General features: G+C 37.1%; 1 protein-coding gene across 1 annotated transcript in view; it reads left to right on the forward strand.

Moving 5' to 3' along the window:
• Window positions 1-204: 204 nt before the first annotated feature.
• The window catches only part of LOC148956630 (uncharacterized), a 92,420-nt gene continuing 76,011 nt past the window's right edge, over window positions 205-16,613 (forward strand). Inside the window, exons 1-2 of the mRNA XM_089095994.1 lie at window positions 205-316; window positions 3,253-3,393. Of these exons, the coding sequence (XP_088952120.1) occupies window positions 3,306-3,393 (88 nt within the window). The 5' untranslated portion in view covers window positions 205-316; window positions 3,253-3,305. The remainder of the gene's footprint in view (window positions 317-3,252; window positions 3,394-16,613) is intronic.

Raw genomic sequence — 16,613 nt, forward strand, 5'->3', positions numbered from 1 at the left:
ACCTCGCAAAGCTATGAAGATAGCGTTCATACCGGTCTTTTTAAACTTTTTTTTTAAAAGAGCAGTGGCGCAAATACAAAATATTAATAGCAGTTGCGAAAATCAACCTAACCTAACCTTTTTATATACCACTACTTTTTCTTTAAACACATTTTTTGACACATGTGCTAAACACGTGCTAAACGCTATCTATAAAAAAATTTATTTGCCAGCAGTTTATAGCAGCAATTTCAAAAGACTTCAGCATTGAATTTTCAACGTGGTGATTTTTGGAAACTTTTTCTCTTTTGAGGATTTTTAGAGGAAAGATTTGATGGTAAAGGTTCTCCCGTTAGATAGTATAAGAACTAGGATCATTATACATATTTTTAAGTAAGAATTGTTTTCTTAACATGTCTCCTTATGAGATGACACAAGGCTAAATAAATACTGTTTAAACTTACCTCCCATTTACGTCAGAAATAAAATTTCCCCCCCCCCCTAATGTAGACATATATACCCTGAATTGGCATACATAGGGGGGGGGGGGCTAAAATTCATTTCCAATAGAAATTATTGTTATACTCATAATCAGCATAAAAAAAGGCATCAAATGGTATATTCACTTTAGTTGTAACTCAATAATATGATTTGGTAAAAATTTACCCCTTTTTTATGCTCTTTCCAAATATAATAATCATTTTTATCGGAAATGAATTTCACCCCTACCCCTATATATACCATTTCAGGGTATATATTTGCACATTAAGGGAGTAAGTATAAATTTTGTTTTCTTATGTAAATGAGAGGTAAGTTTAAACTTTCCCCCTATCCCCCCTAATGTGCAAATATATGGCCTGAATTGGTATATATAGGGGTGGGGGTAAAATTGATTTCCAACAAAAATTATTATTATATTTGGAAAGAGCACAAAAAAAGCATCAAGTGGTATGTTTACTTTATTCATAAGTCAATAATATGAACAATGAAATATTTACCAAACTATTTTTAACAAAGTGGCTATCTCAAAACGTTTATCTGATGCATTTGCAAAAAGGGTGTGTGTGTGTAGGGGGGGGGGAGTAGTTGCCCTCTGATCACTTTTGACTCTTAACAAGGGCACTAGAACTTCAAATCTCCAATCAAATGAGCCCCCTCAAAGTTTATACAACCACCCCTTTCATATTAAGTCCCTCTGGGGAAAAAAAAATAATAGGGCTGTTGTTTTACTCATCTTTGTGCTAAGATGTTACATCTTATAGCATTCTTTTCCAAATGTCTTTTATCATTCTGCTCAGTCTAAGAACAATGAGGAGTATATCATCAAAGTTCTCTCATTATTGTTCTATATGGCAGAAAGATGTGGTCCTTCACACTTTTTGCTAACATCAGTGAGCTGTAAGATCTTAGAACAAAGATGAGTTATAAGAATGGAAATCTTTGCAGAAAGATGTGAGATCTTAGTGCAAAAGAATGGCCCTAATAAAGCATTTGAGCCTTATGGCTTGACCTTTACAATAGACAATGCTATAGCATTGCCTCTGATTGTGTTTTCTCTTTACTTTAGACTGATGATATTGTTCTAACACTAGGGAGTTCCAGCAAAAAAGAAAAAGCTTTTCATTTGCATGTTAAATATGATTGCTTTTATACCCAGGTAAAAGATAAATATGTGGGCTTACTTTATAATGCAAGTGTATCAGTTAGGAAGAAATAAATGTTGAATGACATTACAAAGCAGCTCATTCCAGTATTCAAGACAAACACACACAAAAAATAATAACACTCAACTGGTTTGGGTTCTTTGGTATTAGCTGGTACCCATGCAAGAAGTCAACTTTGGTTAACGCTTATGAAATAAAAAAAAATAGGATAGAAATATAATAGTTTAGAAAAAAATTTGGGCTATATATTTGCACATTAGGGGGGGTGGAGGGTAAAGCATAGCATATATCAAATATATAACCTAACCTAGGTAGCTATTTCCCCCTAAACCCCCAAAAAACAATAGTCTAAATATTGTAAACACAATCACAAACCATGGTTTGCAATCCATTTCTCTATTAAAAGATACCCATTTGACTAGTTTCCTTTAGCATTTCCCTATACAGTATATTGCATGGGTACCAGCTAATACCAAAGTACCCTGGTTTGTTGTATGCTAGCAAAAGAGCCTGTTGGACAATAGACATGAAAAAGAGAAAAAAAAAACCTTGCCTCCCTACAATACCATCAACTAGTGCCCAGTTTAAGAATGCTTGAAATTGATTGGAAATTTTGGGCTATGCTATAGTGCAGAAAACTTGTATGCATACAGATGTATATTTAAATACTAATTTCATACTTGTCACAGAGCTTTTTGATAAAAAACCTTGTTATCCCCTCTCCACAATATGGTGAATTGGCATCCCAGATAAAGGTTACTCTAAATAGCTTGGAAATGTTGGCTACAATATCAAATCCACACATGTGTGCATATCTGTCTCTTTAAAACCTGGCAGCTATGTACAAAAACATAAAGATATCAATAATAGTCAATAGAATTTGGCTAATTTATACTAAGTAAAAAGCACATCAGGTAACAGGCATACAAAATTTATAAAAAGCATTTCCCCGCTCCCCCTACAATTTCATGAACTGGCACTCTTGATTAAGGATGCTCTCTATAAGTCAGATTTTTTGTATTATAATATTGAACCCATATCAGCAAGTATATAAAAGCCAGTGACCAAATATACAAAAACAAACACAAAAAAAAAGTAAGCCTAAGTTCAAATGATTTATTTTATACTAGCCAAATAGCCTGTTGTACAACAAGCTTAAAGAAAAAGACAGAACTTGTACTCGTTTTGACAAAAAAAGAACAAATATTTTGGTCCCTTTACCCTAAAACAATATTCTAAACAGACAAAAAAGAAAAAAATAAATAAAATGTTCAACTTGTATTTTCTGACAAGGATATGATTCTTCTTGAAACACAGATTGGTTATTTTCCATATAAACATTGTAATGCAGAACAGACATCTCAGAAGAGTTGCCCAGAGGGATTCAAAGCCCCTCTCTCCAAAACAGAGGTTTATATGCTCAGTTTTTGTAAGTTATTACTTTAGAATGATTCTTGTGATGTTACCCTCTCCCCCTGCCCATTTTCAGGGTAAAGTGAGAGTGCATACTCTCCCCTTGCACAAGTATGGTTATTAACTTCTTTTTCTTTTATCTTGGATTAGGAAGCTATCTTATGCTCCTTTAATATTATAAACTTATTTATTTTAGATTCATCTTTGCCATTAAAGTTGACACAAAATTGTGGACGTGGTGATATTTTTATGGTACAGGAAAACATCATGTCCAATTCAGAAAAGACAGTTGATGGTATAGAAAGTGAATCATTTAAGATCAGTTTTCCTCTAGAAGGTACTAGTATAGAGTGTGTTACTGTGACATTTTATAGATCAAGGCATGGTTTGTTACCCAAAAGGCTAGTATGAAGAAAAGAGAAAATAGATAAGCAGAGAAACTCAAAACTAAAGGACAATGATGAAAATTGAGGAAAACAAGCTTGTAAAAAAAGAGAAAAATTCATTTATTTTAGCCAGGGTCTCCACCAGCCATCTTTGGCTTATAAGAAAGAATGAAAAGAAAAACAGATTAAAGTCCATAAGAGAACATAAAGTCTTAGAAACAAAATTGAAAAATAAGAGGTGCTTTTTCAAACAGCAATGAAAGAGAAACTCATTTTTCAGATGGCCTTCAACCGTTTCTAGAGAAATTGCTTATTGTATTTATTTCTTATTTTTAGACTTTACCTTTTTATTATTCTCCATGACCACACTGCCTTTTCTATGACAAATCAATAAGAATTCCAAATAGGGATTGGTCCTTTTATTAGACAGTGAAACGAAAATATAAAACAAAGGCTAACTTTGTTTTATATTTTTGTTTCACTGTCTAATAAAAGGACCTATCTCTATTTGGTATTCTTATTGATTTACCTTTTTATGTTGTCATAGTGACTATACTCTTGTTGTTAGTTTTCAGGCACTGAGGATGGTTGAGTGGAGGTCAAGGCTAAAATATTTGCATTTTTCTCTTTTTCCCTAGCTGAAATTTTCCTTGGCTTTCATCATTGTCCTATGTTTTCTCATTTTGTTAGGCATAGTCAAAAGTTAGCCTTAGTTATTAATATATCCCAGGAACAGGAAAGTACAATAGAGAGAGTATCTTTTTGTTTTCAGCCCTTATTTGATAAGATAAGTGTTCTTGCAGTGTCAAGTCCCATTCATTAGATAAAGTATCTAAATGAGGATCTCCCATATGGACTCACTTTGCAACAGATTTATGTAAGGATTCTCACAATGTTTTAAGTCCAATGGCCCCCTACAGTCTTAATCCTACCTTGAGAGAAATGAATTACTCATGTCAGAAATAGTCCCCGAAGCCGCGCCACGCCGGCATGACGGTGGCGAATGTGTGATTTAGTGTCGGCAGCGACGCGCCGCTGCGCGCCGCCGATTTCGGACCGGCGGCGCGCCACGGCGCGCCAATTTTTCTGATTAAAAATAATAATAAAATCCAACTTCACCAAGCACGTTCAACCTCAACTTGATTTTAGTAAGGATTTTTAAATGGTTGGCTAAAAACATACAAGAACAATATGACAAAACAGTAATTTGTTGGGCAGTGCTGAAAGTGTTTATGCTCACCATTGATCAGACCAAGTAGAATCCTCATTTTTAGCCACTAGACCCAGGGAAACCTATATTGTGTTAATGTTTAACATTGCATTGTTCCTATAAAATCCCGTGTTTGGTCATTTTCTTCTTGTTAATGATTTGGGCTTAATGTGTGTATAACTTTCAAAGTTTGAAGTTCAAACATCTCCTGTTCATCAAATACATACGAAAAGGAAGTGAAAAAAAACAAATAACAACATAAAAAAACACTGTATACACGTTAGATACCATGGCTTAACAATAATTTTAAATCACCGGTTACATCACTTCCATAACAATTGATGTAACAAAAGTGAGTTAGTTCACTCTGCCTGGAGCCATTGATCTTTTTGCAGCCACTATCAGTCCTGTCGTGCTAAAAAGCCGTTTAGCTGGGGCACTTGTGGCCGGTACAGCCAGAACTTGACAAGCGTAAACTGCCACTCGTGGGGTCTGATACTAGCATTGGACCTTGGGGTCCCACAGAATGCTGCAAATGGGCTTCTTCTTTGTATCTGCTGAAATAAGTTGTTTTTTTAAGGGAGAACTAACCTGCACCTTTACCATAGGGCTGCTGCACCCTACACTACAGAGGGAACTAAACTGCACCTTTACTTACTTGTTCCTTGTTACTTGTGGCGGGAATCAGGCGTTTCCACCTCGCCTGGCATCAATGATCTTGGAGACCTTCTTGGACCATGTTGAGCGATCTTCTGCCAGCTGCTCTGCAAAAGCAAGCCACTGAGTTGACCATCTGTGTCCAAACTTTCTGAATCCCCTGATAGGTTCAAGGTTTGATTTGGCCAGGTTCCACCAGTTTTTCCTCTGTCCTCCTTGACGTCTCTTCGAGGAGCTAATAGGCTCGACTAGAAGTATTGGCGAGGCAAGTATTCTGGAGGCTTCCGTAAAACATGGCCCAACCATTTCAAACGGCGTTCTTCAATAGTGAGCGCAACATCTCTCTGAATATTGCACATTTGACGTAGATCCGCGCTGGAGATACGGTCACACAGCTGTATTCTGAGAATTCTTCGCAGACAGGTATGCTCAAACACCTTCAGCGTATTCTCATGCTGTAGTTTTACTGACCATGTTTCGCATCCGTAAAGGAGAACGGTGCGGACTAGTGCCATGTAGATTCGAACTTTCGTTCGGACACTGACTTCGCGGCAATTCCATAAGGGGTTCCGAAGGGAGGCAAAGACTGTCTGCGCTTTCTGTATTCTCTGTTGGATATCAGCGTCGGAGGATACGTCAATACATATTTGGGAGCCTAAGTATGTAAAACATTTGACTTTTTCAAGCTGAACTTGATTGACAGTTAGTGTGAATGATCCTGTGTCGTGGTTAATAGCCATGAATTTCGTTTTCTCTGTGCTGACTTTCAAGCCGATCAGGTCTGCCCAGGCCACCACGTTGTCAAGCATGTTTTGAGCTTCTGCAGTGTCTGACAGGAGGCCAACATCATCCGCATAATCAAGGTCAGTCAGTGAAAGATTCTGTCCAATCTGAACTCCTGGATAGGACGACAGTGCATTTTCAAGCACCCAATTGACGCAATAATTGAACAGAGTCGGAGAGAGGACACACCCTTGTTTTACTCTGAACTCAACCAGGAATTCCTCAGTTTCTTCACCATAGACTCGAACTCGGCTCACTGACGCGTCATAGTATGCCTTCATCAGTTCAACAAACTTCAGCGGCATTCCGTCATTCTCTAGGATCTTCCAAAGTTTCTGGCGAGTGACAGAGTCGAGGCGGCAATGAAGTCCAGGAACATCAAGATCAGGGGTAGATTGTACCTTTCAAACTGCTGGATAATGAGGCGAAAAACGAAGATATTATCACTACAGCCTCTACCTGGCCGAAAGCCAGCTTGATTTTCTCGGGTTCTTTCCTCCCTTGCCCCTTTGAAGCAGTTCAAGAGTATGATCCCGAATATTTTGACTGCAATGTCTATAAGACTTATTCTGCGGTAATTTTTGCATTTGGTTTTATCTCCTTTCTTATAGAAAGGGAGAATGACTGATGTCTTCCAATCTTTTGGGAAAGAATTGGTCCTCCACACTTCTTCGAGAATGCCATGGAGCTGTTCAGCAGTGACCTCAGGGCATTGTTTGTACACTTCCGGGGGGAGGCCGTCTTCACCTCGGGCTTTGTGGTTCTTCAGGGTCTTGATCGCTTTTAGTATTTCGGCTCTGGTCAGTGTATCCAGCTCGACGTCGTAGGGTTCTTTAGAAACGGCAGGTGGGAAAACATCAGGGGCGGATGATGGGGATGGGTTTAGGAGGATCTGAAAGTGATCCTTCCATCTTGCTAAGCGCTCCTTCTGACAACTGATGATTTTTCCTGATCTGTCTTTGACTATTTCTGAGACAGCAGCTTTCTTACCAACGGACTCTTTCAGAATCTGGTAAAGCTTGCGGGTATCATGTGAGCGTGCTGCTTTCTCTAACGACACGGTAGCATCTTCCCACATTTGGCGGCGGTCCAGACGAACAGAGCGTTTTACCTGTCTGCGCAGCACTTTTGTTTCTTCTTTAGGGCCGCTCATCTATTGTCTTCGCTCACCGACTATTGACAGGGTCCTAGCGGTAATCCAGTGCTGTCGTTTGATTTTTGCTCGGCCTAGGATCTCATCAGCAGTCTCTGTCATCACTGTTTTAAAGGTCTCCCATCTCTTCTCGGGGGTTGGGTTTTCATCAGAACTGAGGGCGTCAAATCGGTTAGTCAGTTCCAAATTGAGGGCCTGCCAAACTTCTTTGTCTTGGAGCTTACCGATATCGAATCTGGCCTTGGGCTTGTTTTTTCTCCGCGTTGCAAGACGTAGAAAAGTTTTTACAGTAACAAGCCTGTGGTCAGACCCAGACTGCGAGCCTGTGTCCGCGCTGTTGTAAGAGCGAGAGTCCTGTATGGAGCTTCTCCAGCGCTGGCGTACGAGAATGAAGTCTATTTGAGCCTTAGTGACACCGTCATTTGAATGCCAAGTTAAAAGGTGGCTAGGTTTGTGCTGAAATATGGTATTGGTGACAACAAGGTGGTTCATCAAGGCGTAGTTTAACAACCTTTGCCCATTCTCGCATCTGTGACCTTGTCCAAATTTTCCCAGGACTTGTCTTGTGGTTTGGTCAGACGGACCAACTCTTGCGTTGAAGTCTCCAGCAACAATCAAGTAATCACGTGCGGCAACAGAAGAAGACAGCTGCTGTAGCTCGCCGTAGAAATGATCCTTGGTCATATCAGCAGTGTCACGGGTGGGGGCATAGGTAGAAAATATCGACACATTTGAGGGGTTTCCTTTTAGTCTAATTCTAGGAAGTCTACAGGAGACTGGTTCCCATTCTAGGAGAGCATTTCTGGTTCTTTGGTTCATGATGAAACCAACTCCGTGGAGTCCCGAATTATCCTCTACTCCAGAGTAGAAAAAAATGGAATTGATGTAGCGTTTCAGGAGCTGTAATAACTATGGAGCCAGAACCTGAAATTCTGGTCTTGGATATGCAAAGTATGTCTATGTTCTACTTCTCCATCTCATGGACAAGAAAAACTTGCGTGGCTTCTTGTTTGATGGATCTTACATTCCAGCATCCCACATTTATTCTAGATTTTGCCTGTTTAATGACTTTAGTGGGTTTTCCTAGATTTATGGCATGAAAAGGATTTTTCGACTTCGCCGCCATATTCGAAGTCGCGTCGCCTGCCGGGAACGCCGTAGTATGGTTGGCTTGTTTAAATCTCGACACCCGCGCCAATACAGGGGCCGCGTCGCTTGCCGGGGACGCCGTAGCCGTTACAACTTTTCTTCTATGTCTCAGATCCATCGATGTTTCTTGGGAATAGAGTTGACCGCAAGGTCCCCAGTCTTGCGTGTCACCCGGAGCGCGTTGGCCACCAAATCGCTCGGCGTGGAGCTCAGTGGTGTTTACACCCTTCCACTTGCTTTGAGGTGCGCTGACGGATTTCCTCTGCTGCCCAGGGACGGACTACGACAACTTCTTTGATACGAAGTGCCCTGGTCTAAAGGAAAAAATAAAAAATAAATAATACATTTTGCCAACATCGTTCTTATATACCCCCAGGGCATAACTTAAAACCCTTGCCCTAAGGGTTGTGGGGGAGTAACCTCCTCAAAAATATATTTTCTCTCTGGAAATCAGTTACTCTGAATAAAATGGCTATCTTAAAATTTTGATTTGATGTGTTTGGGGAAATGGTGGGCGTGGAAGGGGTGTTAGCTGCCTTCCAATCACTTTCGACTATTAAAAAGGACACTAGCTATTCCAATCGAATGAGCCCTTTTCGAAGTTTCTACGACAACTCCTTCGATACGAATTGCCCTGGTATGGAAAAAATAATTATAATACATTGTGCCAGCATTGTTCTTTACTTAGGCAGCGCGATTGCGCTGCCTATAATAACATCCTGAATTGCCTAATGCTTTTTTACCTACCTCTTTTCATCCAAAAAATCAGAAAGAAAATGAACAGAATCTTAAAGTGGAAGGTAGAATCTTTCTTCTATTTAACAGCAGGCGGGCTTTTCAGTAAAACTATTGAGCCCTTTTCCTTTTGCTTCACTCTGTGGGCTACAGAGCTACTGGCTTGATTGCCTCATATTTATTAGATATATTCAGATATCTTTCAGCAGATCTTTCGACTCTAGGAGTTCAAATATAAGATGATAGATGTCGATTTCTATGCTCTGTGTGCAGGTATAGTTGGCTAGGCTCTTGGCTGATAGTGGGATTTTGTGGTGTTTGAAATATTTTAACAGTTTACAAAGCAAGGTATGTTGTGCAGACGTCAGCATATTACATTCAAATAGGCAATGGTCAATTGTTTCATTATTCATATTACAATGCCTGCAAAGAGGGGATAGGGGAATTGAACCACTTGAATTAGAAAGGTTATATGAGAATGCAAGGAAATTTAGTCCATTTGTTCCAGAACGAATTCTATGATAAATTTTAGAAAGATACTTATTTGGAAAGGGGGAAAGGATAGGATTAATCTTATTAAAATTAATATCTGATAGCCTCCATTGGTAAATATCTAATTGGGATTGGTCTCCCACTTGGCTGGTCAATATTTATAGCATTTTTTGCTATTTCATCAACCTGATGATTACCACTTATGCCAGAGTGGCTAGGAATATACTGAAAGTAAGTTTTTATGCCACTTGAAGCAAGATTATCAATAATACTGTGACAATGATAAGTGTCAATGTCCAACTTATATTGAGGAGCTGAGGCCAGCAACTCAAGGCTTGATAAAGAGTCGGAATAGATGATAATATTATTCGAATTTTCAATCAAAGGTTGGTTTTGCTTAAGGTGTTCTAATGCAATGATTATGGCATTTAACTCAGCAGACATTATAGATAAATTATTAAATAATCTCTCGCCCATCGCAATTTTCAGGTGAGGAAGGAAAACACCACTTGCAACCTTCTCATTCATTTTTGACCCATCAACAAATATTTGGAAGAGATTTTTATAGGTAATTGTATTAAGTTCTGCAAATTTATTCTGGACAAAAGCAATGGGGGTTAAATCTTTATTCCATTTTGAAAATTCAGTATTTATTATGGGAAATGACCAATTCCTTGGAGTGGATTGGGGTAAAGTAGGTGCAATAGACTTTGCTGGTACAGGGAACTTCTTTTGAATATTGGCATACTCATCTGCAATACCTCTATACATGGCTGGATTTCTTAACCAATTATGTAATGTGTGTGAGCTACTTGATTCAATTTTTGTAAGATGTTTTGTCTAGAGAAAACTACGTCTCTCCCTTATTGTTGCTAATCCACTTTCCATAAGCAGAAACTTGGTGCTTGTGGGTTTCCTAAGACCAAATATGAGACGTATTACATCATTTTGTGTTGTTTTAATTTTTTGCATCTGGGTCTTTGCACACGCACCATAGACAATGAGCCCATAGTCAATATGGGGTCTTATATGTGATTTATAAAACTGGAGTAAGGTTTTCTCCTTACAACCCCAGGGTGTGGAAAGAAGTCTTTTTAGTATATTTGCTTTTCTGTAACATTTTTTTATTGTGTTTGAAATGTGGAGGTGGAAATTAAGTTTTTGGTCAAGCATGAGACCTAGGTAATTAATATTATTATCTTCTGGAATAGTTGTTTTATTTAGAGTTAATCTTCTGAATGTTGAGAGAATTTTTCAAACTGGAAAAGAGATTTTTGCAGATTTGACTGTGCTATCTGAAAGGTGTTGCCAGATGACCATAGCACCAGATCATCAGCATATTGTAGATTCGTGTGGGGTAGGTTCATGTCCCAGAGATATAGGGCAAAAAGGAGGCAACTGAGGACTGCTCCCTGAGGTAGGCCTTTGGATATTGTCTTTTGGTGTGAAGAGGCTGAACCAACACAAACAATGAAACTTCGCACTTCTATGAAGGATTTAATAAAGGATACTAGCTTAGGAGGTACTCAAGGTTTGCAAGTTTATTTAAAAGGATTTGGTGGTTCGCATTGTCATATGCTCCTTCAAAATCTAGGAAAGCTGCTACTAGGATATTATTATTTGAGAAAGATTCATTTATTGCATTTGTTAGCAAAATGAAAGCATCTGTTGAGGAGTGGTATTTCCTGAATCCAGTTTGAGTGTGTGGGATCATGTTATTTTTCTCAACAAACCAGAGGAGTCTGTGATAAATCATTTTCTCCATTATTTTCCCCATCACAGGTGTAATCATTATGGGCCTATAAGACTCAGGGTGATCTGGTGGTTTATTTTTATGTAGGAGTGGTAGGAGGGACGAACATTTCCATATATTGGGGAACCTAGAAGATGCCCAAGCGTGATTATAACAATTTAGTAGTTCTTGTTTGTATGAAGGTGTGAGATTCTTTATCCATGTAGGGTGTATATTGTCATAGCTGCTGCTAGTTTTGGACCTAATATGATTAATTGCATTCTTCAATTCCTGGATTGAAAATGGATTAGTTATGTACTCGGATCCTGGGCGTGGTTGGTAACTAGGGTTCATAGGAATTGTGGACAGTTTGCTTTGATTATTTGATGTTAGCTTATTAACAAAAAGAGTTGAAAATAGGTTAGCCTTTTCATTATCATTGTCATATTGGGTATTATTATGTATAAGCTCATACAGGAGTGGGTTGGGAGAAGTCTTTCCCACATATGTGGCTTATGACTTTATGTATAATTGGCTCATGCGTTTCTCTGGAGATATTATTTGCAAAATTATTACAGTATTTATATTTAGCATCTATTATAGTCCTTTTTAGATTAGATTCTGCTTGTATTTTTTTTAAATATGTAGTAGGTGATGGTTTTTTTGTGAATTCTGCCCTAGCTGCCTTTTTTATCCTTCATTTATTTAGGCACTTATTTGTCCACCATGCTTTAGGAATTTGTTAATGGAATGTTTTCTTAGGTGTTGTCCTGGGGATAGCATGATTAGCTGTATTTATTAGTAAAGATGTCAAGGCTTCAGCATGTGTGTCAACTGTTGTGTTAGAAATGCATGAACTTTGGGTGAAACTTGTAATTTCATCATTTAGCTTATTTTGGAAAATAGACCAATTTGCTTTAGTGTTGATATATTTGGAGGTATGAGATGAAGTTTCAGCAGGTTCATTTAGGGAGCAAACTATAGCAAAGTGGTCTGTACATAGACTATCAACTTTATTTATGTAAATTTTGTTCAAAAAATTTAAAGACACAATTTGTAGGTCAATTGTGGAGAATTTGCCACTTTTGGGGTTGAAATATGTATTCAGGTTTGGAGGGGTAGCAACAGCTAATTCATTATTATTTGAAGTCATTATTATATTCATTATTAATTCATTATTCATTATTACTAATTCACAGACATTATACATAATTCACAACATTATACATTAACACTAATTCATTATTATATGCTCAATAAATTTACCAGCTTTATTTGCTGGTTTATTCCCCCACAAAAGGCTGTGGGCATTGAAATCACCACAAATAATGATATTTTTTAGCATATTAGAATTATTTATATAATTAAAGAAATCCTTGGCATCTGAAGTTTGGCCATTAGGGTTATAGAAGCTTATTATGTAGGTTTTTAAATTATTCAGCCAAACACTTATACCAATTACATCAAAATCATTTTCAAAATCTGGAAAATTAATGCCACAAAATTTTATATTATTATTAACTAATAAAGCTACACCACCTCCTTTCTCTCTGAAGATCTATCCTTTCTCAGGATAGTATATCCCAGAGACTTAATTTTTTGATTTTGGGTTAAATGAGTTTCCTGGAGGCAAGCAATATTAATAGAATTATTATTCATAAATGATATTAGTTCATTTAGCTTTTTATCTGTGAGTGATCTTACATTCCATTGGAGTATTGATAAATGTTGTGTTGTTGATTTATTCTTCATATGACTGTGTATCAATGTTCAGCTTTGTTAAAAGTAAAGCAAGATCTTTTTTTTGCTTGAATGAGCATATCATCTGGGATGTACATTTTTGCCAATTCTGCAATAATTTTTGTTTTCTGTAATTGATGTATGTTCGTGGCCTGCACTGCATTACAGTTTAGAATGAATAAGCATATATTTGGGGATTGCATTTTTGGTAGTGCATCCTGTTTGTTGGTTAAGGGATTGATTCCTGGTAGTGTTTCTGGTTTGTTTCTTCTTGGAGGGAGGGCCAGGCTGGCCTCATCTCACCGGACAAGGAGGCTTGTTGGCTTGGTGATTCCTTCTGATAGGGATTTGAGCTAGGGTGCTTAGAAGATGGTGTTTTATATGGGGTGCTTGATGCATTGGGGGCATTCGACTTGGGGGTTTTGGTTGGTTTCATTACAGGCTTTATTTGGTATTGTTGGGCAGCATTTGCTTCCATTGCTGCAAAGGGGTATGGGATGGCCTTCTCTGTTGATATTTGGAGTGTTAGAGCTCTTTTCTTGTATGCAGGGCATAATGATTTATTTGTAGATTCATGTGGGCCTTTGCAATTGATGCATGTAGGCTGAGTGTTGTTGCAAGTTGTCAGCTCTTTAGGATGGAAAGATTTACAATTACTACACTCTTGGAGAATTTCATTGCATTTGATGGTTGTGTGTCCCAGTTTGAAACACTTCTGACACTGAATAGGCTTAGGTTTGTATTCCTTGTGTGGTTTGATTTGCCCAAAAAGGAATAATTTTTCTGGGATATCAATTTTATCCTTCAGTGTGAATAAGAAGGATCTACTAGTTTTTAGGCCATTAGAGTTAGGATTTCCAAGTTGGGTAACATCCTCAACTGGGATTGTGTGTCCAGCCCTATCTGAGAGCCCTTCTTTCAACTCCTGAGTAGATATCTCTGGGGGAACATTATAAACTACTATTTTTGTTGTTGATTGTTTTGGGTTCCAATTAGATGCAATAATTGGGGTATTCAGAAGGGATTTAAGGGTAATTATTGTATCTGCTGATTTCTGATCTTCTACAGCTATTAGCAGAGATCCATCATGGTTAATATTAAGAGAGAATATTGATTTTAGCAATTTAAAAATTGCAACTCTTATTGCAGTGATCATTTTTCTTTAAAAGGGGGTAGTGGGAGTAATTTTAAGGTAAATTTCTAAGTTTTTGGAGGGAGGATATTGGGCAGGGAGAGGGGAAATGCTTTTAATTGGGGAGATTTTTTTCCTTTTTTAGAACTTCTAGAGAGGACCTCTTGAAACCCATTATCATCATTTATGGTTACATTAGCCCCTACACTTATCATTGTCCTATTCTCCGAATTGGAGCTATCATTAGAACTTTGAGATAGCGTGCTTGACCAGCCAGGATGGGTATCTTTCACTATGACACTTTCACTGGAATTTGATTCTGGATCTGGGCGTACTTTTTTTTTTGGAGGACTTCTGATCATTGCCTATTGGAAAAAGCTTTAAACACAAAAATAAAACCAAAACAAGAAGAGAAAATAGATGATATCAATCCGTCTACACTATACTATGGGGAGGATAAACACCACAGTATAGCCCGGAGGATGACTTGAGCAGAATTGGTTTAGTACAACTGCTGATTAGAAGAGATAATAATCACAAGAAAATATATTTCGATTTTCTTATAAGGTTGCTGTTGTAAGGGGGGGGGTCTTCTCATGGTGATGAATCCATGCCCAAACTCAGCCATGAGACCCGAGATAACCTAAATAAGACTTAATAGACAAAATGTACCAAGTGAGAGTGAGGTCTTGATAAAATCCTGACCATCGAAAATAAATAAACAAGACAACACAGGTATAAAAATACTAAGATTTTATTATTAAAGAAGAGAACTTTTTAATTAATAGTTATTTCATATAAACTCAATGTTCAATAATTATGATTCATAATCGAAGATCAATTCTTGTTCTATAATTGCTAGAAGTAAAGTTTATTATTATTAAAGGAAAGCAAGCACTATAACTAATATATTAAGACTAATATGTTCCTGCTTAAAAGAATTTAATAATAATATTGAAGAATGGGATATATATATATATATCCATTTACTAAGATTTTAATATAATAAAATTAAGAAAGAGCAAGGAACATATCAGACTTACATGCATAAACAAGCTTGAGCAAAGCCAAAACACCCACTGACTTCTATGGTCAGTCCCCCGCTATAAAAGATATCTTCCCTTTGTTCTCAAACAACGTAGCTAATTCTAGAAATTCTAAGAACTGGTTCCTATTGTAAAATTAAGAAATTCTAAGGAACGGGTTCCTATTGCGACAGGGAAAGTTTTACGAAGATAACATTTAGTGGGTTCAATAGCAACTGATATTAATTTTAAAATTAGAAGGACATTTCTTACAAATCCGACCTTGTAATATAAGCTTGCGTAAAGTTTTTAAAGTTATTATTATGCTGATATCTTCGAATATCCATAGAAGACTATTATGGTCGTCCCACTCAATGCGCGGGCCTTTACAAGTATAAATCATAAGACAAGAAAACACTGAAACACAGAATTAAATACATAATTTGTATACAGCAAAAGAAATTCAATTGAATTTTAGGCAGCAACGCTATTGAATGAGTAAGTGACCAAGAAAATTGTAAGACTATTCCTACAGAAGATTATCAGCTGAAGGTAGCTTCTGTTCGCTAGCCTTTAATGATTTAATACTATTTTATCTTTTTGCGGTGCTGGGTCTATTTTCCTCACATCTACGATCGTGCGTTATCGTGTCATTAAGGAACTTAGAACCTTTTTACAACACTATTCCCTTTTCTTTTCTTGAAGACCATTGAACATAATAAGGACAACAAACGACTATTACTTTTCTTATAAGTAAAAGGTTTTAAAAAAAGTCAAATATTATTTAGAGGTAAATACTCTACTTATTAAATGATATATTTTTTTTCTATTAATTAGTACATACATTATTGTTATTTTAATCGGTGCTTAAGAGTTAACAGAAACTAAGTAACTAGGGAAGAATCACACAAAACACAAACATCAAGCTAAAACATAACCAAACCATCTATCACAACTAAATCCGTCACCCTCTTTCTAAGTTAAGTACTAGCTACATCTATTCCGTTGGGCTAAGGGCAAGAGAAGAAAGCAAGAAAAGATCAATTCTAATGAATTGCAATTTTGAATCTTCATTCAGTGACCATACTCAGTTGACCAGTTCACTCTTAATTTGGAATCAAACTTCTCGTCTTATGAATTTGTGGTTTCCTAATAATATTGGAATCCTTTTGCTACAATAGCATAATTAACTAAATTAACTTATCCGTCAATTCCCAAACAAAAATGCAATTTAGTCATTTACTTTTTTTTCTCAGAGGTTTAAATAAATGTATATATGTATATGCATATTTTTTTTTTTTTTTTTCTGTTTATTATTTACGCGGTACACAATTAAAAATTAACAACAAATTCCTTAATAACC

Source organism: Artemia sp. Qi Xiang Cuo, chromosome 1 (genome assembly GCF_049724085.1).
Source record: "Artemia sp. Qi Xiang Cuo chromosome 1, ASM4972408v1, whole genome shotgun sequence".
Taxonomy (NCBI): domain Eukaryota; kingdom Metazoa; phylum Arthropoda; class Branchiopoda; order Anostraca; family Artemiidae; genus Artemia; species Artemia sp. Qi Xiang Cuo.